This window comes from Vipera ursinii (assembly GCF_947247035.1).
Source record: "Vipera ursinii genome assembly, chromosome: 1".
Classification (NCBI taxonomy): Eukaryota; Metazoa; Chordata; class Lepidosauria; order Squamata; family Viperidae; genus Vipera; species Vipera ursinii.
Window position 1 is genome coordinate 242,696,604 of NC_139512.1, and position 26,801 is coordinate 242,723,404.

The 26,801-nt window shown below is 39.3% G+C and overlaps 1 protein-coding gene across 1 annotated transcript; it reads right to left on the reverse strand.

Annotated features, from left to right (window-relative positions):
- Nucleotides 1-1,267: 1,267 nt before the first annotated feature.
- LOC310632529 (gamma-aminobutyric acid receptor subunit rho-2-like) lies at nucleotides 1,268-24,978 on the reverse strand. The gene is made up of 9 exons (XM_083349759.1): nucleotides 24,403-24,978; nucleotides 18,187-18,293; nucleotides 12,694-12,761; nucleotides 11,554-11,777; nucleotides 11,206-11,288; nucleotides 10,496-10,636; nucleotides 8,879-9,031; nucleotides 4,679-4,866; nucleotides 1,268-3,037 (listed from the first exon to the last, which is right to left on the reverse strand). The coding sequence occupies exons 1-9, from the start codon at nucleotides 24,612-24,614 to the stop codon at nucleotides 2,729-2,731; spliced, it is 1,485 nt and encodes a 494-aa protein (XP_083205885.1). The 5' UTR covers nucleotides 24,615-24,978; the 3' UTR covers nucleotides 1,268-2,728.
- Nucleotides 24,979-26,801: the final 1,823 nt, after the last annotated feature.

Below are 26,801 nucleotides of genomic sequence, written 5' to 3' on the forward strand. Positions count from 1 at the left end.
TGAGAAGTACATGTTCCCAACAGCTGCAATTTTGTGTCTCAGAGCACCGTTCATCTCATGGAGGCTACTGAGAATTAATGGGTTGGAAGACATACAGAATTCTTCTCCCCATCATACCCAACTTTTCTTAGGACCAATTAGAATTCTGGTATCCCAAAGGGTTCAGCTTTCAAATGGGACTTAACATTGCAATTTCTCAGTCACCCCATAGGGTGTGCATTGGAAAGCATGATCACAGATATCGCATTTCCTATAGCGTAAGATCAGTTGTGGACATCTGTATCCAACACAGTGAAGAAAAGGCAAAGGGTGGATATATGCTTTTACCTTGAATCATCCTTATCCTCCCTTCACAACTTCTCTTTGCCCTGAAAGGAAACATACCTGTAAAATGGAGGCATCCAATTTCTCGAGGTATCTTCTTAACCAGTTAATGGTTACACATAGGACAATGGCACAGAAGGGCCATCTCTTTCACATATAGCTATATAATAAGTGTCGGCAGGAAGAATAGAAAACAATGCCAACAGCATCGTGGACAAACGTAACAGATTGTTCTGAAATCCTCCGAGTGACATTTATGTTGCCTCCCTCATGGGGTTGAAGGAGCAGATTTGGGAAGAAGTGAAACTTACGTCAGTCAGGCAGTATGTGTTGAAAGGATGGTCCCTCCGTTCATCAATTGCAAAAATGGTCAATTTATGTTGCCGCATACGGACAGAAAGAACAGAAAAGAATGAACTGTAGCTTAGACTCTCCATATGTTGCAAATTTATTGTTGGGCATTTCTTATTCCATGCCTTTTTATCATTGCCATTTGCATTTGCTCCTCTTTTATCATTGCCATTTGCATTTGCTTCACTTCCATGGTAGAACAAAACTAGGTGCATAAATTAGACAATAGTTGCAAAATATTCTAACAAGGATCCCTGAACCAGAGGTATAAATTGCAAGTGGACTTCAGCTTCTAAGGTCAGAGGAACATTTCTCATTTTACAGTAAAGAAAATCAGATTTGCCTCTCCTGTCACTGTTCCTGGTATCATGAATGAGTCACATCAAGCTTGGAGAGGTTTTGCCACCACAGATGGGAAACAGCAGAGACACACTAATGGCTCCTTAATCTCACTTCTGGCCTGCCTGCCTGCCTGCCACCAGTAGAACAGGAAAAAAAACACACACACACATGGCGAGTCTAAGGATTGGACACCCTGTAAATTCAGGCTGGAATGTTCTTTCTCAATTCTTTGTTATTTAAAAAAATCAGACTGAGCTTCAGATTTATTGTTCTATTGTTCATTGATCCAAACAAGTAAAACATGAGTGTTGCAGCCTCAAAATGTAGTTTTGTTACTGAAATTATTTATAATGCCTAATAATCCCTCCCCTCAAAAATGATACTAGCATTTTGTCAACTAACTATTGAAAAGATTTATAAAACAACATATATTCTACATGCAAAGGAGACAACAGAGTTATAAAAGAGCATGTAACTATGCTTCTTTATACAGATGAATTTGTGAAGACCAAGAATAAAAACTTGCTCTGGGAGGTCACAGATATCATCTGCCTAAGATAAAAGAGGAGGAGGTTTGGGGTATGATAAAACCACCAGTCCCATCCATTTCTGTGTGAGGAAGAGACGGAAACTCCAACTTCTGCTTCATTTCAGCAGCCAAATGTCTTAAGCTAGCTCTGTGCTGCTTCCAGACACTCAAGCCTAAAGGTCCCTTCAATATCACTGGAAGAAGTTACAGAACACCAGTGGCTTTCAACATAACAGGTAGTCCTCATTTTGCAACAATTGGGACTGGAAACATGGTTGTTGAACAATATGGTCACTAAGTGAAACTGCCACTGTCCTTACGATATTACTTCAACTTTCTTTTGCTTTACAGACCTGTAAAGGTCATAAATGTGAGGATTGATTGCAAACTTACTTTTTCCATCTCTGAATGGTTGTTAAATAAAACACTTGCTAAATGAGGACTACCTGTATTTGATTCAGAACTGTATAGCCCCAGAAGAGACATAGCTATAATAGTGCAAAGAACTTGCTTCTGAGGGCATTCTTTAGAACTGTATTCAATACTTAAGCAGATATTTTCTTAGACTTTCTTTTTACTTATCAACTGCTCGGTTTAGTGAAACGTTTTCATTTCCTCCCCAATGTATTTTTGAGAAAATTTTTGTCAGCATGATCCTGATAAAGGCTGTCTTTTCTAGGATACTTGCATGCATTCCCTGATGTCATCTAATTTGTTAGTCTAGCTTGGGGACTAATTCACAGCGCCTGCTTCTTACAAAATAAATTTCATATGAGGTGCCAACAATCCCTTATGATAAATATGGTCCACATCACTGTGCTGGCTGATAAAATGGAACAAATTAATCTTTCTCCAACTGTCTCAGTAAAGCTCACAGAGCAGATTCCTAGCCGCCTTTATGCCTACTACGATGACACTGCAATGGCTGAGACTAAAGTTCAACAGCTGCATGTTTTCACATATGAAAAGCCAATTTGTCATATGTTAAGGACAGAAAGCAGAAAGTATCCAGCTTGAGTCAGTCATTTCCAACACCACTGTATGAAATGTTTCTTAGAAAAATATCCAGTGTTTCCATGTGCCAAAACTGATACAGAATGAATTTTCTTCTTGCTTAGAATCCAAAATTTTATTACTGGACTCTTCTAAATATCTCCCGAGTTAAACACAGCTGTAGCACGTTCAGCAGAAGACAGACCAATATACTATGTTAAAAAATATATAAGTGCCTGGGAATATTAACCTTGAATATTTGTCAATCGCATGAGTGTTCTGGATAATGCGTAGGCTAACATGCTCTTTGAGCCCTTTCTTCTTTGATGAGTTAGACTCATTACTCATAGTCAAATCGATCACCATCTTCTCTTCTTTGTCCTCCTCAGTTACTATTTGATTTTTGGTGTCTCCTTCTGGGCTACCTGCATCCAATTCACTGTATATGCCATCTACTGTCATTCCTTTTGTAGAAGAAATTCCACCCATGCATGGAAACTGGGAAAATAAAAAGTAAAGGAGAAGGAAAATGTAAGTACAAAATGAATCAAATGAAGACAAAGCTCGCACTGTAGTTTCATGTGAAAGTTTGCAAGTTCTTTTAAATTTTGATTGAATCCACAATCCAATTCATAGAATGGAATGGTGGAATTATTTTTTCACTATCTCTTCTTCTATCTGGAGCCTGTATGTGCCTCCCAAGTCTTCTCTGCAGGTTTGTGACTTGGTTTATGGTAGTATAGGAGAAAAGGGGAAATGACAAGAATGGTTACCCTTCATCCTTCTTTCACTCAGGACTGTTCTGTTAAAGCTAAACAGCTAGCAGACTGTGCTCTTCTACTCAACAGAAAGAAAACTCTAAATATAACTCATGATCTTTAGTTTTTCAAAATTATTATTAAGATAAGAGTCTCAAGCTACGGGCTTACCATCTTACTGTGTATGAAATGCTGTCAATGTCAACCAGAAAGCTTAAAATAAAATGAAAAGTAATAGTTGCATTAAGTACGAAAAGCATTTCCTGAATTCCTTAAGAAGTTTGGATTTCTCTTTGAGTTACAGCTGTTTAGAGAAAAGGCACAATGTACATATTATATGAAAAATGCTTGAGATAATATTGATGTTATGTTTTCAAAATAAAATGGAGAAAACTTTAAATGATAGGGACAAAGATTCATATTTCTAGGTATCATATTTACCTGTTCAGTGAAGTGATAAAAATGGCTTGATGAGCTCAAAATTGCATATGTGTTCTAATGGTAGATTATCAGTCTGGATTGCATGGTAAAAAATCAGTCTTGTTGGGCCTGTTTCTCCTCTGGAGAATCGGATCTGAGGTTTGAGATCTCAGGGACCTGCCCTTTCACAAACATACCCACTGAGATCTTTTATCCACCATAGGATTCTCACATGCTTTCTAGTTTGCAGCTCCTTAGACAACTAAAATGGCCATTTTATTGGGGAAATTGACCATGCATTAAAAAAATGTTTTAAATAAACATGGGTTGTATCCATTATCATGCAACTTAGTAACATCAACAACACCAATAGCATATCATCTCATACAGATGTCATCAAGCATCCTGCATAAGTATATTCTATGCATGGAAATTTGCCTGGTTTTCCTGTTGTCAGTCTAGTCATAGCTTCCTGGCCACCCATCAGCAGTGACTGAAAAATATGAAGTAAAACCAGGGAAATATTATATTGAATTTCCCCATTCTGAATCTCCCAACATTATTTCTACTAAATCCCAGACTTAACCAATTCAAATATTGGGAATTTGATTTGCCTCCTTACTCACACTTCACAGCTGATTTCTAACAAATTGACTCAATGGAGAAGCCAGCGGTAAAATCACAAATTGCAGTCATATTATGATGAACTTAACGATCGTGGGTGATTTTCTTAATAACCATGATGGAAGGGAAGTTAAGTCCTTTGCAATAGTGTTATCTTGCTTAACTACTATGTCACTTAGCAGTGGAGTTGCTGCTCCCGATTGTGGTCATTAAGCAAATACTATCAGTGTGTACATCAGAAATTTCCACTATGGATTTCCCCCAACAGGGCCAGCTGGGTTAGAGAAGGCTGTTCTACTATAGTTATAAATCCAAGCGCATGGTAAGCATTTCTCACCTTTTTTTGCTCCTTCCGCTCTTGCACTGTTGCCAGGTAGTTCACAGCTGCATATTCAATGACCGAGAGGAAAACAAACACAAAACTGACCCAGAGGTAAATGTCCACAGCCTTGATATAAGAAACGCCAGGCATGGAGGCATTGACACCAGTGATGATGGTAGACATGGTCAGGACTATTGTGATACCTGAAGAAACCAAAGATGATATCAACACAAGTCAACCAACAAGCTCATCTGAATCAACTCTAATAACCAGATACAGTTAATTTCAAAGTCTTTGTGGAAATTATAATAAAAATGCAAACCTCTTGAGCATATACTAAATAACTATCATCAGGTAGTAACTACCACTCCTAGGCATTACAAGTATCCAATAACTGAGACTTTTGAGATCCTCTAGGCTCTTGTTGCTTGTCAGATTTTTATTTTTCACAAAAATCTCATCTATTGCTAAAAGGGGGTGGGGGAAATATTGATACCGATATCTGCCTTACAAATCTTCACAACACAGCAGTCTTTGGCAGAGGAAGGAATAGTCATCCTGCTCAAACCGTGGCTGGCATCTTTGAAAAGACATTAAATTTGCATCCTTTCTTTTATAATCACTTTTAGAAATTGCTTGTTAGATATTTTTCAGCTATTAGAAAACTTTGGATTACTAAGTTTGAAAGCCCCGGGTGAGTTTGTCTACAGTCCTTACCAAAAAAGATTTAACTACAGATAGTCCTTCAGGTACAACAGGCTGTTTAACGAGTGTTCAAAGTTACAAATGTACCCCCAAAATATACTTATGATAGGGGTTCAAAATGGTAACTAACAAGAGACCTCTGCAGTCATGTGACCACTCTTCAAGCAGCAGCCATTTTTTGACCTGTGACCTCCCTTTTGCAATTATGACATGATTTCCGAGGTCCATGTTGTACTCAAGCACATTTTTCCCATCACATGACCAATCAAGATCAGGACATTTGCAGCCAGTGTGCTTCCCCCCGCCCCACTGATACCACATAGAGAACTAGAGGAGTGAATCTCATTACCGCTCATTGCTTCTTTCGTTGCTGTTGCCTTGAGGATTGGAGGACTAGTTGCCTTTGCGAGTACTTTCCTTTTTCATTATAACACTGTGTTTGTAAGTACTTTACAAAGATAACAAGGTTTTTTCATTTCTGTGTTTGGGCTTGCCTTGGAATTGCTTGCGAAAATACTAGCCAGTGTCTACAGAAAGTAGAATGAATACTGTAAAGTTCCTTTGCATATTATACTGTATTCATTTGCTTGTGTTTTGAGACTGCTTGCAGAAAGATTCTTTGCATTCTACTGTACTGTGTTTCTTTGCTTTTGCTTAGACCAGGGGTCAGCAACCCGAAACAGCAAAAGAGACACTCAGAACCGGTTCCGTCACACACACAAAAAAGTGGGAGCCGCAAAAACATACACCACCTCGACGCCCGCACATCCTGAGCCGCACGCACCTGCCGCCAGCTTACGGGGGGGAGGGACGGATTTGCAGGCCGAGACGACCGCAGAGGGCTGCGTGAAGACGAGGAAGGAAACCGCCTTTCAGAGGATCCCGCCCGGCCCCCCTCGGAGGCAACGGGCCCTTCCCCGGCCGAAGGAAGCCTCACGAACGTCTCCTGCAGCGCGGCTCCGAGCCGTGAGGCACCTGCGTGACGACAGTGATGGGTCTCCCTGGCGACGGGCACTGGGTTGCGGCGGCGCCTTCAGCCCAGGCACCGCCAGAGCCACCTGAGCAGGCTGCCCCTTCCCCGGGACCTCCAAACCTCTGTTTTTGATGAACGCAGCAGCTCTCCAAACGGGGAGGCAGAGGTTTGGAGAGCTGCGCAGCTCTCCAAACTGCCGCCACCCCGTTTGCAGAGCTGCTGCGTTCCTCCGCGTTTGAAAGAAACACGAATGCAGCAGCTGTGCAAACAGGACGGTGGCGGTTTGGAGAGTGCACGCGCACCTCTCCAAACCGCCGCCACCCGTTTGGAGATTTGCCGCATTCGTCAATCATGGATGAACGCGGCAGCTGTGCAAACAGGACGGTGGAGGTTTGGAGAGGTGCGCATGCACCTCTCCAAACCTCCGCCGCAGGCAGCAGCTCTGCAAACGGGATGGTGGCGGTTTGGAGAGCTGCTGCCTTCGTCAAACATGGACAAAGGCAGCATCTCTGCAAACGGGGCAGTGGAGGTTTGGAGAGCTGCTCGCGCAGCTCCCCAAACCTCCGCCAGCGGAGGACTGGGAGCCGCAGGAGACGGCTTAAAGAGCCACATGCGGCTCCGGAGCCACGGGTTGCCGACCCATGGCTTAGACAATTGGTGTGTGCAGTCCTAATGTAAATTGCTTATAGAACAACTGATGGACAGTGGTTCCTTCTGGAGGCTCCACTGGAGCCCTGCAAATTTACCCCCACTCCAATTTAAATCCAGGCACTTGCATGGAAATGCTGCAGTTTGGAGGCAGAGGGCCAATTCGCCTTGCCAGAACAGCAGGTGGGTAGGTGGCAGCAGTTCCTTCTGGATCCACTGGGGAACCCTATAAATTCTCGAGCTTATGGGTTCACTTAACAATCACAGAGGACGCTTAACGAACAGAAGCAAATAACAAACCTGATCTTCCTTCACATAATGCCCCGGTTGATTTGCTTAATGAATGCAGTAAATAAACTGTCATTAAAATAAGTCTGATTCATTTTACAACAGATTTACAAGATTTATGACTCGAATGGAGAGGTTCCATTAGGGTTGTACCTCAAGGACTATCTGTACAAGCTTAATTTTTTAAAAAAATAAGCAGTGAAAGGTTGATTAAAACTTTGATTTTAAAAAGCTACAGATGAATAAGGGTCAAGATAAATTTAAAATAAGATTTTGGAATTCATTATAAAGAATTTTTCCAGTAGAAATTGCTTCTGTTTTGAATTATTTTTTTTTAAAAAAATAACATTTCAAAAATTGAACACCAGAGGGAACTAAAGATTTCAGTTAAAGGAGAAGAACACATAAACTTGGCTAAGTGTTACAGAATGGCATAAAATATTCTAATACTGAACATATTGGACATTTTTGAAAAACGGAACCAGAAATATTAACAATGACAACAAGATAGAAGATATTATGAAAGAGAAATAAGTTTTACCTACAAGATAAGAGTTGTAAGTGGATTTACAAATGACAGGTTACAAAACTGTATGTACTACTGAAAAAGATGTTGCTCTGGGCAAAACAAAGGAAAGTTGCTGATATTTTAATAATTAAAATTGAATATAAATAACAAGCCAAGGGAATGATCTGGATAGTTTTATTATATTGGTCTTACAAAGAAAGATCTATAGTGTTATTTGAATGGACTAAAGATTAAGGAAGGGATATAAAGTTGGTTTATTTCATCAAGGTTAAAAGAGATTCATTGTTTCTGGTAACTTTTAATGGACTTTTGCTGACACAAAAGCTGAAATAATTATGCTTTATGGATTTGTTTTATAGATAAGAGATGGGATATGGGAAGAATATATTGTAATTTAAGAGGAAGTAAAATTTATTAAAATTGTTTGTACTTGTGATTGAAGGTTGAAAATAATTTCTATATTTATTTATTTTTCTTTACTATATTCTTTAATTTTTATTATTCCCACCTTTCCTTTCTTTCTTTGTACCTTTTATTCTATTTTCTTTTACTCTGTATTAGTTCTTACTATTGTAATTATAACCTTTAATAAAATTATTTTTGGGGGCAGGGGGAGAAGACTGATCCCAACTGTGCTCATTTTCTGAGAAGCTTCCTAGGCCTGGATGTGCTCCCGGGCCTGGAGGTTCATTAAGTTTGCTTTTATTTCAGTGGTTTTATATATTGGTTGATATTTTGTATGTGCTTTTATTTGTTGTTACTCACCAAGTCATTCTGGTAACATAGGCAGCCATATAAATCTAATTAATTAACCTAATTAAATCTAACCGAATAAATATTTTATAGTTAACACTAAACTATCAAGGATTAATTTCTAAGATATTGTATTATATTTTTATTTCTGTAAAGAAAAAGCATAATATATGCCTTTTGTAATACCTTGCCCTATTTTATTTTTAGAATAGAAACCTTAGACACAGAAATCAAAACCAATGGATATATTTTTCTAAATGAGGTATGTTGTAAGATCTAGTCATGCCATATCTTATGTGTCTACAGAGGAATCTCTCACCTAATGACACTCTTGCAGGCACAGCTCTATGGTCTATCCAGAAGGAAACCCAGGATAACATGACCATCAACGTGGCAGGAAAGTAGGTTTGGAGCAGAAAGAAGAAAATATGACGATGCAGAATAAAGTTAATGTAAAGGCGATTGTACCGACCTATTGAAGAAAAATGTTATAATGTGAAGTGAGCAGAAATATGAGCAGTCTTTAGAAAAGGCACCTTATACACCAACAGATAAAATATAAGAAAAGCAGGGGAGGGAAAAAGAGATAGACTGAAAGAATACATAAAGAGAAAGAAAATAAAAATGCTGATAGACGCTTGGGGGGGGAATGAGGGAGAAGGAGACAAGAGTTTCAAAACGCAATTAAATTTAAGTACTATATTTGTCCTTGTAACAATTATGCTGTTTACAACTGTACAATGATGCTGAAGGCACACCACTGGAAATACAAGTATCTTAATCTTATTGCTATATAAACCATGTAACTTCCACAAAAAAGGGAATCAATGCTGAACTGCACAGCCTAGCAGCTGCTCCAGCAAGTTCTTCAATAGTGAAGGCAGTGATAGCTGTAATTCTGTAGTATCTGGAGAGATGTCTTCTCAAGGAAGTTATTGTCTTTTTGCCCTTTTGTTCTGAAGCCTGAATTATTCAGAAAGTGCATTTGATTTTTTTAAAAAAACCATATATGCTGCTTTAACAATATCTACCTCATTTTGTAAATAACATGAGAGAACGTTTGGGGGCCTTATTACAGCTCTATTAAGATGAGATAGCAAAGAAGCTTTTTAATGTGTGGCTATCAATATAAGTTGTTGGCCTTTAGTTTACAAGAGATGCTTTATTTACATTCACCAAGCAACTACGTGAATAGAGAACACAAAGCCACAGTGATGTTAGAATTTGTTGTGATTCAGGGTCAGCCTGTGGGTTCGGCAGTTGGGTCGGACGATTCAGAGGAGGAGGGGGGGGTGTTGGAGAGCTTGCTGATGAGAGCCCTCAGCCAGGCCCCTCCCACCTGGTTACGACGCAGACCCAGCTGTGTGAGCCTGACAGCGTGGATGAAGATGACCCACATCTGGCCCTGTTCAAGGACGCCCGACGCAGGAGGCAGTCAATCAGGAGTAAACAGAGGAAGGCAATGGGGCACCTCGGAAGGAGGCAGAGAGAAGCCACGCCCTGAACTGTTTAAAAGGGGAATGTGTGGGAGGGCTGGTTTGCTGAAGGCAACCGTTTGAATAGCTCCTGTTTCATGGTTCGTGTTTGCTCTCTTTGCTCTGTTTTATGTTAATAAATTTGGCAGGCTTAGTTCCAGCCTCTTGCCGTTTTGTAAAGGGGTTGTCCCTGCCTTTTCTGCAGGGCCGGTAGTAGGCTGGTACAGAACAGAATTCTCAAACAGCACCAAAAGTTTTAAATATGTACTTAGCAATGAAGCTCACTCAGAAACTTTGGAAAACTCAGTATCTGTTATCTCTAATATTATATACTGCACAGGATAGTTGGGAGAATTAAAAAGAGGAGTGAAAGACTAAATGGCTGCCTGAGTTTGCCGGGGGAAATGCAGTCGAAAAATTAATAAAGAATGAAAGAATGGAGTGAAACGTTCTTGCCATACCAGTACTACTATAAAAAGCAAGTCTGGAGGTTGTATGAAACTTTTGAATCAAGAATTGAGACAAGGAAATCTTTTCATCTGTTTTTAGAGAGTCCGTCCCATTTTTCCAGTATAACATCAAATCTTCATCTGTATATGCATCTGCAAAAGTAGATGTGGAAAAAGCAAAGTAATTATTTTAACGGTCAGAAGCAAAATTACAAAATAGGCCAATTAATCAGAGGCCCATGGTTTTTTGACTCCCCCAAACCCCATCAGACTACCCCACTGTATACAGATTTCCTAAATTTAGAGGTTGGAAATAAAAAATAAAAACAAAAAACATTAAAAGCTTCAAATGGGTTTCATGCAGTTAAGAGAAACAAAGTAATTCATCAAAGAGAAAGTTGTCCAGAAAATCATAGTCCCATCTACTATAGTTACTCATCTACTGGATGTGGCCTCCCCAACGCACTCCCTGCTTTTCTAAAAATCTACTCTGTGAGTCCCCCTTCCACAAATATATTTTTAAACTCTCGCTGAACATGAAAAGGCAGAAGAATGTATTTTTAACGGCAGAAGAATGGATACTGCAGGATGGCTTTGCCTTAAAGCAGAGAAGCAACCAGCTCAGGCAGAAGTAATGGATACCAGCAAAGCCAACAGATTGACTTCTGTTTAATTTGTTACCCCTGTAGTTTTACCACCAAAGATAAATAAAAGCTACTGACAGCTTTCAAGCTCCAATGAACATGTCTGTGAATCTAGGGGGAAACGGCTGAAGTCCATATTGCACATTGCTGTCACTGTGATCCTAGAAATATATAAAAAAAGGGTTGATGTTGTTACAAAGGAAGAGCTACAGGCATGGGATTAATAAGAGTAATATATGAATTCATGTAGAAAAATAAGAGTTGATGATATCACAAAGGAGAAGCTACATGCAGGTGATGAATATGGTATTATATAAATCCACATACTCATATCTGAAATCTGTCCATGTCACAAAGATCAGCTTGAATTACAATACTGGAAAAAAGAATATGGAGTAATTCATATAGAAATAACTGTGGGATTACCTCGTGCTATAGAGCACATGGCCATCTGGGAACACTCGCAACATGATATTGTCAGTGGTGGTATCATGAATGAAGGATCTTTTAGAGTGAACAAAGAAAATGTCTGGCACCCAGATCTTCTTTACCAACCGTCCATCAAAAGTCATGCTCCTGTTCGTACGACTGGGAAAGGAGAGACGCTCGTCCTTCCAATAATGTCTCAAATACAATGTCATTGTAAAGTCCTGAAACAAAGTGTAAGGTGGTGGGAGATATCTTGTGATTATATCTCCTGATCTTATAAAAAACTAAAATTATAAATTAATTGGCAATTGTGAGTTTTTTTAAGTTATCAGAAAAAAAATAAGAAGAAATTGAACCGTCCCATCACAATGAAGGCTACCTCCCAATGGCCACCTGTTGCATCCCAGATGCTATCCAAATAATATTATTACCTTAGTTCACATATAATGCACAATGGTAGGTGTAATCATGGTTTATTGAATAGGCTATAGCTGCCTGGGAACACATTAAACCATTAGTATGATCTGTTAAGTCCAACCATTATTGCATTTCTTGCACAAATAGTGACTAGTTCCTTGGAGAAGCAGTTCAAGAGCTTGATTTCCTTTTTAAAATAAACATTTAAAGCCAAGATATAGGTCAAGATTTCCTGAGAGAGCTAGTTCTGCATCCTCGGATGCACAGACTACAGTATACTCTCAGTTTCAGTCTCTGTGTTACTTCTTCACACATTATGCTTTATTCAACTCCAACTAGGCTTCATCTTTAAGAAAATCTATAACAATCATCCAATTGACAACATAATATTTTGATTGCTACACCATAAAAAAATCAGTCGATGCAATAAATATTAACATAAGTTGTTTGCACATATATCTCTTGGTACTCTATACCATACAAGGCGTATACAAAAAGAGGAGAAAGTCAAGAACACAAGTCAGACCCTGAAGAAGATGGAGAGATAACATCAAAGCATGAAATAACAATGGTTGAGTTCACCAGAAGTGCAAGAACCAGAACTGTGTATCTCCCTTGATACCTGAAGTGGTGGTGATGGTGGTGGTGGTAGAGGAGGAGGAGAAGAAGAAGGAGAGAAAGAAGAGGAGGAAGAAGAGACATTAAGCAACAGTCGCATACCATATTGACTTCTGAAATGCTGTCCAAATTTTCAACCTGCACATCCACTCCAACAGGAATAGCTGGGCCTGCAAGAGAGAGAAATTGAATATAAGTAGTCCTTGCTTAATGACTGAATGAATCTCTGAAATAAGTTTTTTTCTTTTCCTACATCAATTGAACAAAGAAGAACTTCCTTGTAGAGATGTTGAAGTATTAATATGTCTTCTTTCCAGTGATGGGGGGTTGGCTGTAAAGATACAGTTGACACTGGAAAAGAGCACTGTTAAAGCAAACAGAGGGCAGGGCCCAAATGAGAATTGAAGGGGATTAACCTTTCCTTGTGAGTACAAGAATGAAAGAAACACCCTTTCCAGAACAGATGTCTGCCTTAAGTTATATTTCAGCTGGACATATATGGTTTCCTCTTTAGGATTTGTATCTGTAATATTGAAACGTTTATACCTTAGGGAACACCTGCTGCCGGCATCGACCTCCCTTCGCCCTGTGCGTTCCCACAGAGAGGGCCTCCTCAGGGTGCCACCGATCAGAGAATGTCGATTGGTGGCCCCCAGGGGGAGATCCTTCTCTGTGGGCGCCCCGGAGCTATGGAATCAGTTACCGGTTGAGCTCCGGATGGCACCCGATCTTCGCTCCTTTCGCCGCGATCTAAAAACATTTTTAGTCGAACAAGCCGGCCTGGCCTGAGGGGGGATTGGTGGGGTTTTTACTGTTGTTTTTACTGGGGTTTTAATATTGTATTGATTGTTTTTAGTGGGCATGTATTTAATTCTTTTTTAATTTTTGTAACTCGGTATTTTTATTCTTGCCCTGTTCACCGCCCTGAGTCCTTCGGGAGAAGGGCGGTATAGAAATATTATTAAATAAAATAAATAAATAAAATAAATATTCTTTCCCTCTGTGGTATACATTTAGGGCTAGTTCTTTGACCATGCGCTGCCAAGCCTAGCTATCAAGATTTTACTGCATCAATTACAAAGGAGATTTCTTATTTTCCCAGAGCAACTGGATCATGTAACTAAAATAGGTGGCTTTACCTCTCTTGCATCAGATGTGGTGAAAATGCATACCATAGCAGAAAGCAGGCAACTTGAGTAGAGTGTTAAAAAAACACACTTAAAGCAACCATAGCTATCAAACAAGTCTTATAACAAAATCATTGGGCAACCATTGAATTAAAGAAGTGATGGATAGGGAGGTTTCTTTTAAAAAAGACATAAGCCTATAGGTCGACAGTGGATTAACTTTAACTAATTAATTATTAGATGGAAATTACTGTGCTTCATGTTTCCACGGCTCTTTTGGAGGCGGGCAACAATGATGCATGGAGAGATCATCTGTAAGGATCTTTCACAAAATGAAAGTGCACCGAGATTCTTGCACTATTTTAATAGTAACAAACAGCATTAGTATTCATACATCCAGATGCACAAAGTACTAATATTCCTATCCAAGTTGTGAGAAAGAGCTTTAAGTCAGGGAAGGGAAAGGAGAATAGACGTTCCTTGTTTTATTTAGCAGTACCCTCTGAGAAACATATCCCTGAAGAATTCCATGGCATGGAGAGTTGAAGTAGTGTTTCCTGCATGAGACCAGTCTTCTAGTCCTCAACAGAAATAAGACATCCCAAGGAACAAGTGAGAGTTAGGAATAACTTGTATGTGTGTGTGTTTGCCACAAAGAGATGTGTATGTAGCAGCCCTGTGAGACCAATCTTCTAAATACTTGGATGATCCTATCATATCTCAAGGGTTAGAATAAACTATTTTAAAATACATATGGTTAATATTCTCTTTCTCACTTCTATCCTGCCTTAATTCTGAGGTGAGTGAGAAATGCTGTTCCTGCAGCTTTAATCCAGGGTAATTCAAGGACAGCAATTGGTGGGTTCCAAAGATTTGTCTCCCCTTCCACTCTGTGTTTCATTCTGGCAAACGAACTAATCGCTGCTTACTGTGAAGGGGCAGGCTGAGCAACTGGTACTGGTGATGGAGGGTTCAGCCAACTTTCAAACCGAGTGACAGACTGCCATAGAAAGATGCCTCCTCCAACAGGCTCCTCTGCTTTTCTTCTGTTCCATTGACCTGTCAGCTAATCTGTTGTCAGACATGGGCTTAGCACTCTTTCAGAAGTGATAAGCACACGCTCAGAAATAATCCAAGTAATACCTCATCAATGTGGTGGAAGACTGCAAGGACTCTCAAAGAGACCCTCTCATGTTTCACTCCACTCCTTTGCTACCCCCTCCCCCTCCAATCCCCCCTCCCCCGCTAAGAGAAAAAACTGATAGACCCCTTGTCCATTTCACCAGAGGTCTCATATATGCCAAACTAGCAAGTGCTACAAAAGAATATCAAGAGACTGTGGCCACCAGCAGCGAGAAGAAGCCTATGTAGTAGGCAAAATGGCGTTCCCACTTCAAATGAATTAAAAGCAAAAGAAATTATTTCCACGAGAGAGGGAGAGGGAGAGGGAGAGAGGGAGAGGGAGAGGGAGAGGGAGAGGGAGAGGGAGAGGGAGAGGGAGAGAGAGAGAGAGAGAGAGAGAGAGAGAGAGAGAGAGAGAGAGAGAGAGAGAGATTAAGCTGGTCCCTCCTATATCTTCTATTGCCTCTTTCCTTCACAATTCCCCTCAGGAAATTGATTTGCAAAAATCTAGAATTGGGTTGGCTAATTTGTGTTTACTAACTTCTACACAACCATAGCCAAAATGGGAGGGACAGCATTTGAAAGAGTAGCATTTTTTGGGAAACATGTATGGGTAGAGAAGAAAGTACTTCCTCCCTTGCAACAACTCCCTGTATCCACATGTACCTTATGAGGAAAATGCTTTCTGCTTCCCTCATAACATCAAGCACATTCTGCCCTGCATTCTGAGCCCTACAAAACCAGGTATTTCATAAAGTTCTGAAGTCTCTTAGAATAAAGCTCTCTTTCATTAAAACAATACTTAAAATACTTAAAATCATTACATAAAACTCTGACGTATTAGAGGCTCTGATTTACAGAGCTTTCCAAAAAAGTTTTAAAATAGCATCTTCCCAGCCTGCCATCCAAGGGTAAGGCATAAGGCATCAACTACTGTACACTGGTGCTACAATCTGTTTCTCCCTTGGAAGGCCCTTCCAACATTTTTTTTTACAAACTGAAATGCTATTCTGGAAGGAGGCTGAAAATTTGGACAGCTATTTCTTAATTATTTTGCCCTAGATCATCAAGAAAACTCCTTTCAGGCTGCTTTCCTATCTCACAGTGAAAACCTCCCAGTGTCTTCAATATATTTCTCCTGAAAATAGGAAGGCCCCGTAAATACCAATACAGCCTCTGCTGTAGTACTTAAACAAGTAAATCTAGTCTGACGATCTTTTTTTCTTGCAAGAAGAAAAACAGGTGATGGAGGACAATGTTTCACACAAACAGTCTGAAAGAATAGGATGGAGGTTGCACATGTGAATCCTACACAAGCAAATTTGACTGCCAAGTTTGCATTCCAAGATTACATGAATCATTCGGGTCCCATGGAACTTGTGGTCCAGGTCTTATGGTTGTTCCTGGTCCCCACCCTCACCCGCAAAGGACCAAAAAGTTTCAGCCACATCAAACCTTCAAACCTCAAGAAAACCAGGAGGCTGAGCTCTACTGAGACTGTTCAGAAAGTACCTATATCCTTGTGTGCTGAGTGTTTAACTGGTCTGGTTAAAAGGGCTGCATAAACATAGCCATAGTGTGCAATCACAATAATAATCTCTTCAAGGAAAACAGATACAATTCAGAAGCTTTATACTGCCTCTGTTCTGATGAACAGTGCAGTACCCGAGACTCTCAATTTTACCTGAGGCACCTAGATGGGTTGTAGCTTAGGCAGGGCAGGGGAAAACCTGCAGTGCCAAATTCCCATTTAGAAAACCAAACCCAAGGAAACCCTCCAAAGCTCTGGAAACAGCTGGACAGTTTATATGCTAGATACTGTAGGACATTGTGGTATTCTTTCACCTCTGACAATGTATTAGTAAAATTTAGCAATTAGGTTTGCCCTTGAAGTGGGCCCATTTATATTTTCAGCTGTATGTCCAGATTAAAGGCCCACCAGTAGAAGCTGTTTGTACTAAGTTGGGGATAGAGGAGATCAATAACAACTCTCCCACAACACATTAGGCTGTTCTTTCACAGAAAGGATAGCGCTATTTTAAGTATCAGCTAAAGCTGCTTATTCATGGAATCCCAGTTGTTTTCAGTGGAAAAATGAGCTGACCTAGATGAAAATGCTTTGACTCAGAATTTGAGGAAGGGAGTCTAAGAGCAACATTTACATAATGGTTACATATTAGTATTTGTAACAAATAATGCCTGAACATCTGCTAGGAATAGCAAAGTCACTAGCATGGAGGAATCACTTAGGAAGGGTCAAAACAAGATGTGTCTCCTATTTACACAGAATAGGACATGAAGGAGAAGAGAGGCTTAGCTGTAAGTGAGCAGAAATGTTGAATGCAGGTCCATATGGAATTCATCTTTCCCAAGAAAGAATGGCATTTTGGGGGTGGGGTGGGGTCAAAAGGCATAAAGGATGAGAAAATGTTACAAAAGAGGCTGCAATTTCCTGGGGTTTTTTTCCCTCTCATTCAGGTTTTTTTTTGGTGGGGAAAGGGTGTTTATCAACTATGTAATCTATGTTATGATTTACACTATGGGCATTTTGTATTTCCTGCCTTAAATAGCAGTAGAGGCATCTGCAGAGGCGGTCAACAACACTGAAATAGCAGGCACCACTGGACAATGTGCTTCCCTTTTAATGTGCTTCTCACTTATAAAACAGGGCAAGCTTTGATCGGCCAATCACATGAAGCATTTTGTCATCACTGACTGCCTGACTTGCTGAATATCAGCAACCCGCCTGATTTGCAGCAATAGTGGTTAGAGGGCTTCAATTGAGGAGCTTGTGTACTGCAAGTGACCATGTACTCCTCCTCTGTCTCAAAGCAGGATGCAAGAATCCAGTTGGCTGACACACAACCCAGGATTTGGGATCCAGTCAGGGAAATCAAGCCTGGGCACTAAATTATTGCTGAGCAAAATGCACTGTACTAGGCTTTAATGTGGTTAAATGTAAGGAACTTAAGGCAACTGCTGTGGGCTAATAAATATTTTACTTACCTTGGGTTCTGGGAATTATATTATGTAGTCAGTTCAATATAACAGGGATGCTGTGTGCTTTCTCTATATTTTCAAGATCTATAGTTCCCCAGAATAGAGCATCCTTTAGCAAACCAGATTTCCTGAAGATAGTCAATAAGATGGGCATATAGTCCTTCCATGTGTTCCTGGAAAGTCATTGGTACACTTATACTCTAGCTTTAGCAACACTCTGAAATCACAGAGTAATCTCACCATCCAGTTGGAAGGCTTCATTAAAAAATAGCTTGAAGCAGTTAGCTTGGAGCTTCTAAGCTGAATCATTCAATGTTACAGAGATGAGTAAACATACATTTCTTACCTCCAAAGGCAGGCCTCATGGAGAAATCATGGTCCTCTACCCTCAGAAGCTTTTTGCTGCTCCCTGGCCAAGTTTTGGTCATGTCATAGTTCTTTTTATACGAGTAACTAAATTGAAAAACAAGAATACCACCTATAATTTCTGGCAACTGTGAGAATGAACATTTTTAAAAGCTGAGGGGGGAGGGGTAGTTTGCCAACAATAATATACTGAAATTACATCTTTGCAAAGAGATTCCATGCCAGTAGAGTGACTATGAAGTTATTTATTAATTAAATTCATATGCTGCCCATCTCACTATCCAAGATGGAAGAGCATGCCAGCAAACTGAGTCCCAACATGATACCTTTGTGCTAAATTGGGAACATGAAGAACTATCCTCAAGAAGCAGAGAAAATGTAGCATAAGAGAAATCCTGACAATATCATATATCTGGATCTTTAGTTGTGCCTGAGACAAGTAGAAGTGTAGGAATTGAAAACATGAACACTGAATGCACTGATATTATCCATCACAGCAGCAGCCTTTCCCCAACCTGTACCACATCCAGACAACAATGATCCTCATGGTTAGTGTTGATGGGTATTATAGACCAACAAATTCCAGGGCATTAGACCAGGGAAAACTACTTTAATACCTTTTATTCTGTCTAACACAACAGCATCCTATCTAAGGGTAGTCTTAAACTTACAACATTCATTTAGTGACTTTTCAAAATTGACACTGAAAAAAGTGACTTATAACTTATAACCATTTTTCACACTTACAACCGTTGCAACATCCTCATGATCATGTGATCAAAATTCAGATGATTCATGACAGTTGCAATGTCCCAGCATCATGTGATCCCCTTTTGCAACTTTCTGACAAAGTCAATGGGGAAGCCAGATTCACTTAACAACCATGTTATTAATTTAACCACTGCAGTTAACAACTATGACAAGAAAGATGGCAAATGGGGCAAAACTCACTTGTCTCACTTAGCAACAGAAATGCTGGGCTCAACTGTGATCATAAGTTGAGGACTACCCGTTCTTTTAACAAAATAAGATCTTATGTATGAATATATAATCTGTATATACAGATTGCATCTGTAGTTAAGGTTCCCTCTTCATAATCAACTTTATTGTGTTCATTGGGCTATCTTTCCATGCAACTGGCCTGACTGAATAGGTGTAAATTTAATCCAAAGGTTAATTCTATTTACTGAATGTATTTATTATTAATTGCCTGAATTCATCCAAATAAAGACATGCAGCAACAGGTTTTCTAAAAGGTACAGTCAAACGTAACTGAATGAAACTTTAATAGTGTAAACCCAACCATATGAACTTTGAATTCAGTGTACTGTGCTTAAATGAAGGCATAATAAGGGTAAAAAAGACTGCACTGTACTGGATAGCTAAATAACCTGGTTCTTCTGATGCTTCTTCAAATGGGTATTTGATCAAGGATATAAAATCCACATGACTACCAGATAGATAGTAGGAGCAAAGAGATGCAAACAGCTAACTATTGGCTACCAACTAACACAGTGTTTCTCAGTCTCAAACTTTAAAACGTGTGGACTTCAATTGCCAGAATTCTCCAGCCAGCAGATCTAGCAATTGTCTGGATCTTCAAAGCTCAGATCTGGTGGTCCTATTAGTATGGAGACAACTAGGCATTAACAATTCTTCAGGAAAAGATACTGACCTGCCTCACTCCTAAACTACAGAACACATTGATAATCAGGTATTGTTGTTAATCTTGCTAAATATCTGATTCTTACAGTTGGGCTGATTTGATATTAGAACTGTAAGATTATAGTAATATGCACTAAATGAAATTATATCATTTCTTTATGTGTGTAATCTTCAATTTACAACAGTTCATTTGGTGACTCTTCAAAGCTACAACAGCACCAAAAAAAGTGACTTATGACCATTTTTCACACCTATGACCGTTGCAGCATCCCCATGATCACGTGGTCAAAATCCAGATGCTTGGTAACTGGTTCATCTTTATGATGGTTGCAGCATTCTGGAGTCATTTTTGCAGCCTTCTGATAAGCAAAGTCAATGGGAAAGCCAGATTTACTTAACACCTGTGTTACTAACCTAACAACTGCAGTGATTCAACTGTGGCAAGAAAAGTCATAAAATGAAGCAAAATCCACTTAATTGTTCTCAGCAATAGAAATTTTAGGCTCAGTTGTGGTCATAAGCTGAGGACTACTTGTATATCCCCACTCTCCAAATATTTGCTCCACTAAAATATGGTCAAAACCTCTGAGGTTTGGTAATAGAATTTGTACTATGAATCTTTTAAAAATGGTGTTTTCCAAAACTTTAAAATTGTGCAGAAGGTTCTAAAATGACTCATTTATAAGTGTGGTCTCCAAGGAATATGTGCATTATCTGTAAAAATCTAGAGAAAGCTTAGCTTGCAGTACCACATCTGCATACTCCTGGGAGAAAAACAGATTTAAGTGTAAAACAGTGTATAATTGTTTTCATCCAACCAATTCTACTGTTGAAATAGTAAGAAAAGGAAGGGTTTATGGAGCCCAATATCCTGTGAAATAACATTGCTGTATGCATGGATTGATTAACAGCTTAACAACAGATTAAAAACAGATTAACCAGAGTCAACATCTGGGCATTTCTGATGCCACTTACAAGACCATCTTCAAGTTGTCTTTTTCCTCCTCCTCCTCCTCCTCCTCCTCCTCCTTTCTTGCACAGTCTTCCATCTTCTCACAGAAGAAAACTTTGGGAAAGTTACTTCATGGTAGGATAACCCTAAGTCTTACTCTACAGAGTAGCGTCCTCAACTTGAGCAGCATTTTAGAGGAGAGTCTTGCATTTTGACAGCATCTCTTTTAGGCTTGACCTAAAAGAGATGCTATTCAAGACCACATATATCCAAGTTGAAGCACCACTAGAAAAGAGGGTAAAACAATGAAAACTTCCCCCAATTATACCAAAACAATATACGAATCATTTGTTCACACCCTTCCTGGTGAGAGATATTTGTGTTTCTGCTTAAATTACATCTAATTACCGTACATAAGATGCAAATGTTATTCAACTTGTCTCCTCTTTTTTCTTTTGGTGGGAAGGGGGTTGATTTCCTCTTTCTTGGGGAATACAGGAACAGTCACTCTGCAGTTTAGTCCTTCTTGGATTATTTCTCAGTGCATGGAAAAACAAAGCATGTCTGGAGAAACAAAGTGTGTCCAGATACTCTCCTTACAGTCACTTAGCGACTATTAGAAACTACAGCAGACCTCACCAGGGTTACTTGCAACTCAGACTTGAAATTTTAACAACCACTCCCCCACTGTAGCCACATGATCAAATTTGGGGCATTTGGCAACCTGTTCCCCCCCCCCCCCCCCGTTTATGGCTGTTTGCAATGAGCCATGGTCATGGGACTTAAATTTATGGTGGTTTTTTTGGTCAGAAACCAAAATTTACTTCTGCTTTCTGGCAAATCAATCAATCAATCTCATTAAGAACAATGGATTTGCTTAATGATCACTGCATTCACTTAACTGTAGTGATTGAGTTATTGACCACCACAAAAAAAGTCGTAAAATCAGGCTTTACCACACTGTGACCCACTTAACAGGCACAATTTATGACTGTAATTCCAGGCTCAATTATGATGATAATTTCAGGACTACCTAAGAATCTTGGGAATTTTAATTTGGCACGGATGCTTAAGTATGGTCAACTAACAGCAACTGTGCAACGCTCAGGTTGCTCTACGAGTAGATAAGGAAAAGCCTGGGAAATTTGCCTTTTCTGCCCAACTGAAATGAGAAAAGCTATATTTGAAAGACCACTTTGCTCATTTTATGTAGGAATTGTTTGCTGTTTGTCTAGTTAATCCCTGTTCATCTGGGTGCTGATGGCAGTGTTCTGATCTTGTTTCCTTTTTTAAAAGTTTTTTTTTAACTTTTGAATGGTGTGTAAATGATGTTTATGTCTATGTGGATATTGATGGTTGATTTGTCTGAGAGCCAAGCTGAATTCACTAGCATTTTTGGATTTACCTTGGTCTAGGATGCTCAGTTTTCCCAGCTGTACATATGTTGTGAAATTAAGGACTTTTCGTCTGGTCTTCTTATTGCTAACTGGCGTTCATCAATGCGCTCTGCTAATCTCCTGCCTCTCTGTCCTACATAGTGGCTGTTAGAATCCTTACACTGTATGTTGTAGATGATGCCCATTTTTTTTTCTTTTTCAGCTACTTAGTCTTTAGGTTTACATAAGATGTTTTGGAAGGCTTTAGTTTAGTTAGCTACAGGGATGCCATATGGTTATAATGGTCTGTGGATGGTTTCTAAGTTGTTTCTGATGTATGGCAATGTTACTGTTTTCATAACTTGTGTGGGTTGTGCTATAGTGTCCTGAGTGGTCAAGCACTTTTTGATAAAGTTGCATGAGTATTTATTTCTTTACATATTTATATATGAAAAATTTATGTAACTGCCCATCTCATAAGAGATTATTCTGAGCAGCATACAACAAAGATATAAAATGATTGAACATGACAAAAAAACCCATCATTAAAAAGTTACATCAACACATACAGGATTGGTGCATAAAGCATTCAAACATGGCAGAAGCTCACGAAACAGCATCCCCTCAAGCTAAGCATGCCCAGAGCAAGACAAATACAGAGGTTGACTACATTATGTAAAATCAGATCACAGATTCCATTGTTCAGGACTTTCCCACCCAATCACAACTAGAACTACTTTCCATTAATACTACTTGAAGATGTATAATGACACTAAGGTTTGAAAGTGGGGATCCTCCTTCTTTCTTCCCTGGAATTTGAGTAATCCATAAAGCAGGGCCAAATCCCACACATCTCATCCATTTGTTCTATTAATAAATCTGTATTCCACTCATATGAATTTTTCCCCCTAAAAATCATTGTTAGTGTTTTGTCCCTTCCCAAGCATTTGTCCCCATTTTACAGTGTACTTTCATTTGCTTCCATGTTAATCTTCATATCATGTCTTCCTGAGAATATGCTATCAGATGAAAGGCCACTGGACTTTTCCAGCAATGGATTTTCTAGTTCAGCATTCACTCCAGAAAACTGTTTTATGCAAATCTGGTACATCTTTTTTTCTCCACTGCAACTTTACTATACTTTTACCAAGTCTTAAATCTTCATCCCAGATCCTAATCTTGAGCTGCATATACAACAGCAGATACATTTTCCCTCCAAATCTATATCCCCCTGAAATCCCAATTGGCATGGAACAGTTCTAGGGAAAGATTTGGAGAAGTTTAAAAGATGGAATAGAAGCGAAGAAACACTTGATGGTTTTGCTAAATAAACCAGGTTTGCAAGGCCTGAGTTTGCCAAGTAGTCTGAAAAGAAGCAATTCTCACCGGACAGCAGAATTCAAGACCAAAATATATTCAGGGTTTGTGGCAGCTATTTTAAGTGTTTCCCCCCTACATAAACTTGACATGAAATCTGGTAAATTTAAATACCTTTGTTGCTATTCCATAGTTGTTTTTCATCATTAACACCCATTAATAATTCATTTGCAAATAAAATGCCCAGCAATCAATCATCATTTAAGCACAAATTTATTAAGTAATAAAACTTACTAGTCTAAACATTATTTCGGTCCAACTAAATATGTTCGAATTGCAATTTCTTAAACTGCAGCAACTCTTTAGAGAAATACATATTTTTTCTCAGAACTTGGGCTCAACAGTGCCAGATCTCGCAAGATTGAAAGTGGCATCCCCGATGAAGGTTGTGCTTAAATGCAGCTCCTACAGTTTAGCGTCTCTCCAGAAGCTGCATTCTTTTAAATCCTATGACTTGCTACATAACAATAATAAAAACAATTCAGGTTTCCTACGAAAGCATTCTTGAGTGTTTTCAGAGTGCTCTGAATAGAGCTTGTGTTTCAGCAACAACCTGGTTTGTTGTCGAACTCCCACCTAACTCACAAAGTCAAGAATGAAAACCCCATGGATTTCAGAGGGATTTTTAATGCTAATCAGGAAAAAAAAATCTTGAAGACTGCAAACGTTATTTATAATTACTGTGCATTCTTTTCAAACTTACTACCGTATGCAGGAACGTATAATAAAACTTGCAAAACTACAGGTCTCCGCAAATACGGTACATGCAACAGAGGGAAACCAAAGGAAAAGGGATAAATTGATTTAATCATAAGACTATCCTTACCTTATTTTTTGCACCTGCGCTTCTGCCGTCCATCTCCCCTTTCTGTGCTTCCTACTTTCTCCGAGAAGGACCCCGCAAAAGATCAACAATATGAGCTTTGCAAAATACAGCATACTTTGGGAATCAGCCGCTCCTTCCGTCCAGCCGCCTCCCGACGGGTAAATGCACTCTGGTTTAAACGCCGAACTATCTGCATCTCTCAAGCGTTGCATTTGTCCGAACGACCATTCTTAGAAAAGCCGCTTTTTTCAGATTTTAAACCAGCTTCCTAAACCGTCTACCTCACAGCCATTCATTTCCTCTCCTCGCTCGCCGATTAGCCGTCCCTCGCTAAAAAAAAAAAAAAAGCAATCTTGGCTGGCCGCGTTTCTACTGAGTTCTAGATGGCGCCGACAGCCAATGGAAACACGGGATGGGATGCCATCCGCCAGGCTTTGGGCCAATCAGACGTACCTCGCGACGGTACGCCCTTCTTTCTCGGCGGCCTCTCTACGCTTTTATTAAGGGTTGCCCTGACGTGTGCTGAGGGCTTTTTTCCATGCTCTGGTTTTCTCCTTTGCTGCCCTGGAGAGCGTGCCTTTTTCGGCCCAGGGGGGAAAGGGGCGGTTAAAATATCTGCTCAGTGGGAATTTGGAAATGCCCTAGTTCAGGGGTAGGCAACCTCGGCTCTTTTATGACTCATGGACTTCAACTCCCAGAATTCCTGAGTCAGCATAGCTGACTCAGGAATTCTGGGAGTTGAAGTCCATGAGTCATAAAAGAGCCGAGGTTGCCTACCCCTGCCCTAGTTAGTGATGGCTTTCTAGCTAACCCTGTATGTCTGTTTCCTCTTTTTTCCTTTAGTTTTCCAGTCCCCTTACCTTCGTTCTCTCTGTGTCAATATGTGTCCCTGTGGATAAGCCTACATGAAAAGCCATGGTTTGTTCCAACTATTGTTTAAAGTTATCATTTATAGTTTAAATTACAGGTTAAGACATTAAGCCATAAACCATATTTACAAATCAGTGATGCATTCTCTCTCTCTCTCTCTCTCTCTCTCTCTCCTCTCTCTCTCTCTCTCTCTCTCTCTCTCTCTCTCTCTCTCTCTCTCGCTCTCGCTCTCTCACACACACACACACAGACACAGAGAGAGATTTTAAGTACTGTATTGATAAAGGTGTTGAATTATTTCATCCACAAGCACCAAATTCTTTTCCTTGTGGCCTAGAATAGATTACTTGATGTCCTGCTTTTCTTTTTTACTTTATAATTTTTATTAAAATTTTAAGAAAATAAAAAACTAATCCAAACTAATATAAAGTAAAAAAAGCAAAAGCAAAAAAGTGCAAAAAAACCCCTTGAAAATAGGAAAGAAATTATAAAGTAGTTTCCAACATTCTTCACAGCAGTTACAAGTACAGATATATTTTAACCCTCCCTTAAAGTTGCATCATAATACTCTTTTCTATTCCATAAATTGGGTGGGGTTTTTCTCATTTTTTTTTTCATTTTTTTCATTTTTATGCAAAAAGTCTGTAAGAGGCTTCTAGTTACCAATAAATGTAGATAACATATTTTCTCTAAACAAAGAAGAAAATTTATCCATTTCAGAAAAATCTATCAAATTTCCCAATATTAACTTCCATAGTGGGTAATGTTGAATCTATCTCTGTGCATATAGTAATCTTGCCTCAAGATTGTATTGAAATAATCTTCCATAACTTTTTTTCTAATTGTTTATCTTTTCCTCCTAAAAGGATAAATTCTGGATTCAATTGAGGATTGATCTTTAAAATCCTCTAAATCAAAGTATGTATCTGAATCCCAACGTTTTTAGTTTTTTTACATGTCCACCAAATATTTAAAAAACCCTAAAAGAATTTGAATTCAAATACATACTTTGATTTAGAGGATTTTAAAGATCAATACACAATTGAATCGAGAATGTTTTTTTTAATATGTCCACTAAACATAATTGGAGGCATGGTGGCTCAGTGGTTAAGATGCTTAGTGGTTAAGACACTGGCAGGCAGGTTTGAGAACAGAGCCCTGCACCACAGGGTGAGCTCCTGTCCTTGCCCCAGCTCCTGCCAACCTAGCAGTTTGAAAGCATGCAAACGCAAATAGATAAACAGATACCATTTTGGTGGGAAGGTAACAGCGCTCCATGGTGTTTTGCTGGCCACATAATGTGAAAAGTCTTCAGACAGTGCTGGCTCAATGGCCTTGAAATGGACATGAGCACAGTTCCCTATAGTCAGCAACGACTAGTGGAGTAAAATCCACAGGGACTCCTTTTACCTTTACCTTTTTACTACCAAACATAATGTCCCTTCATGTCCACATTTCCAACATACATTTGAAGTGCTTTTATATGCTCTAGATAATTTCTCTGACGTCATGTGCCAACAAAACAGATT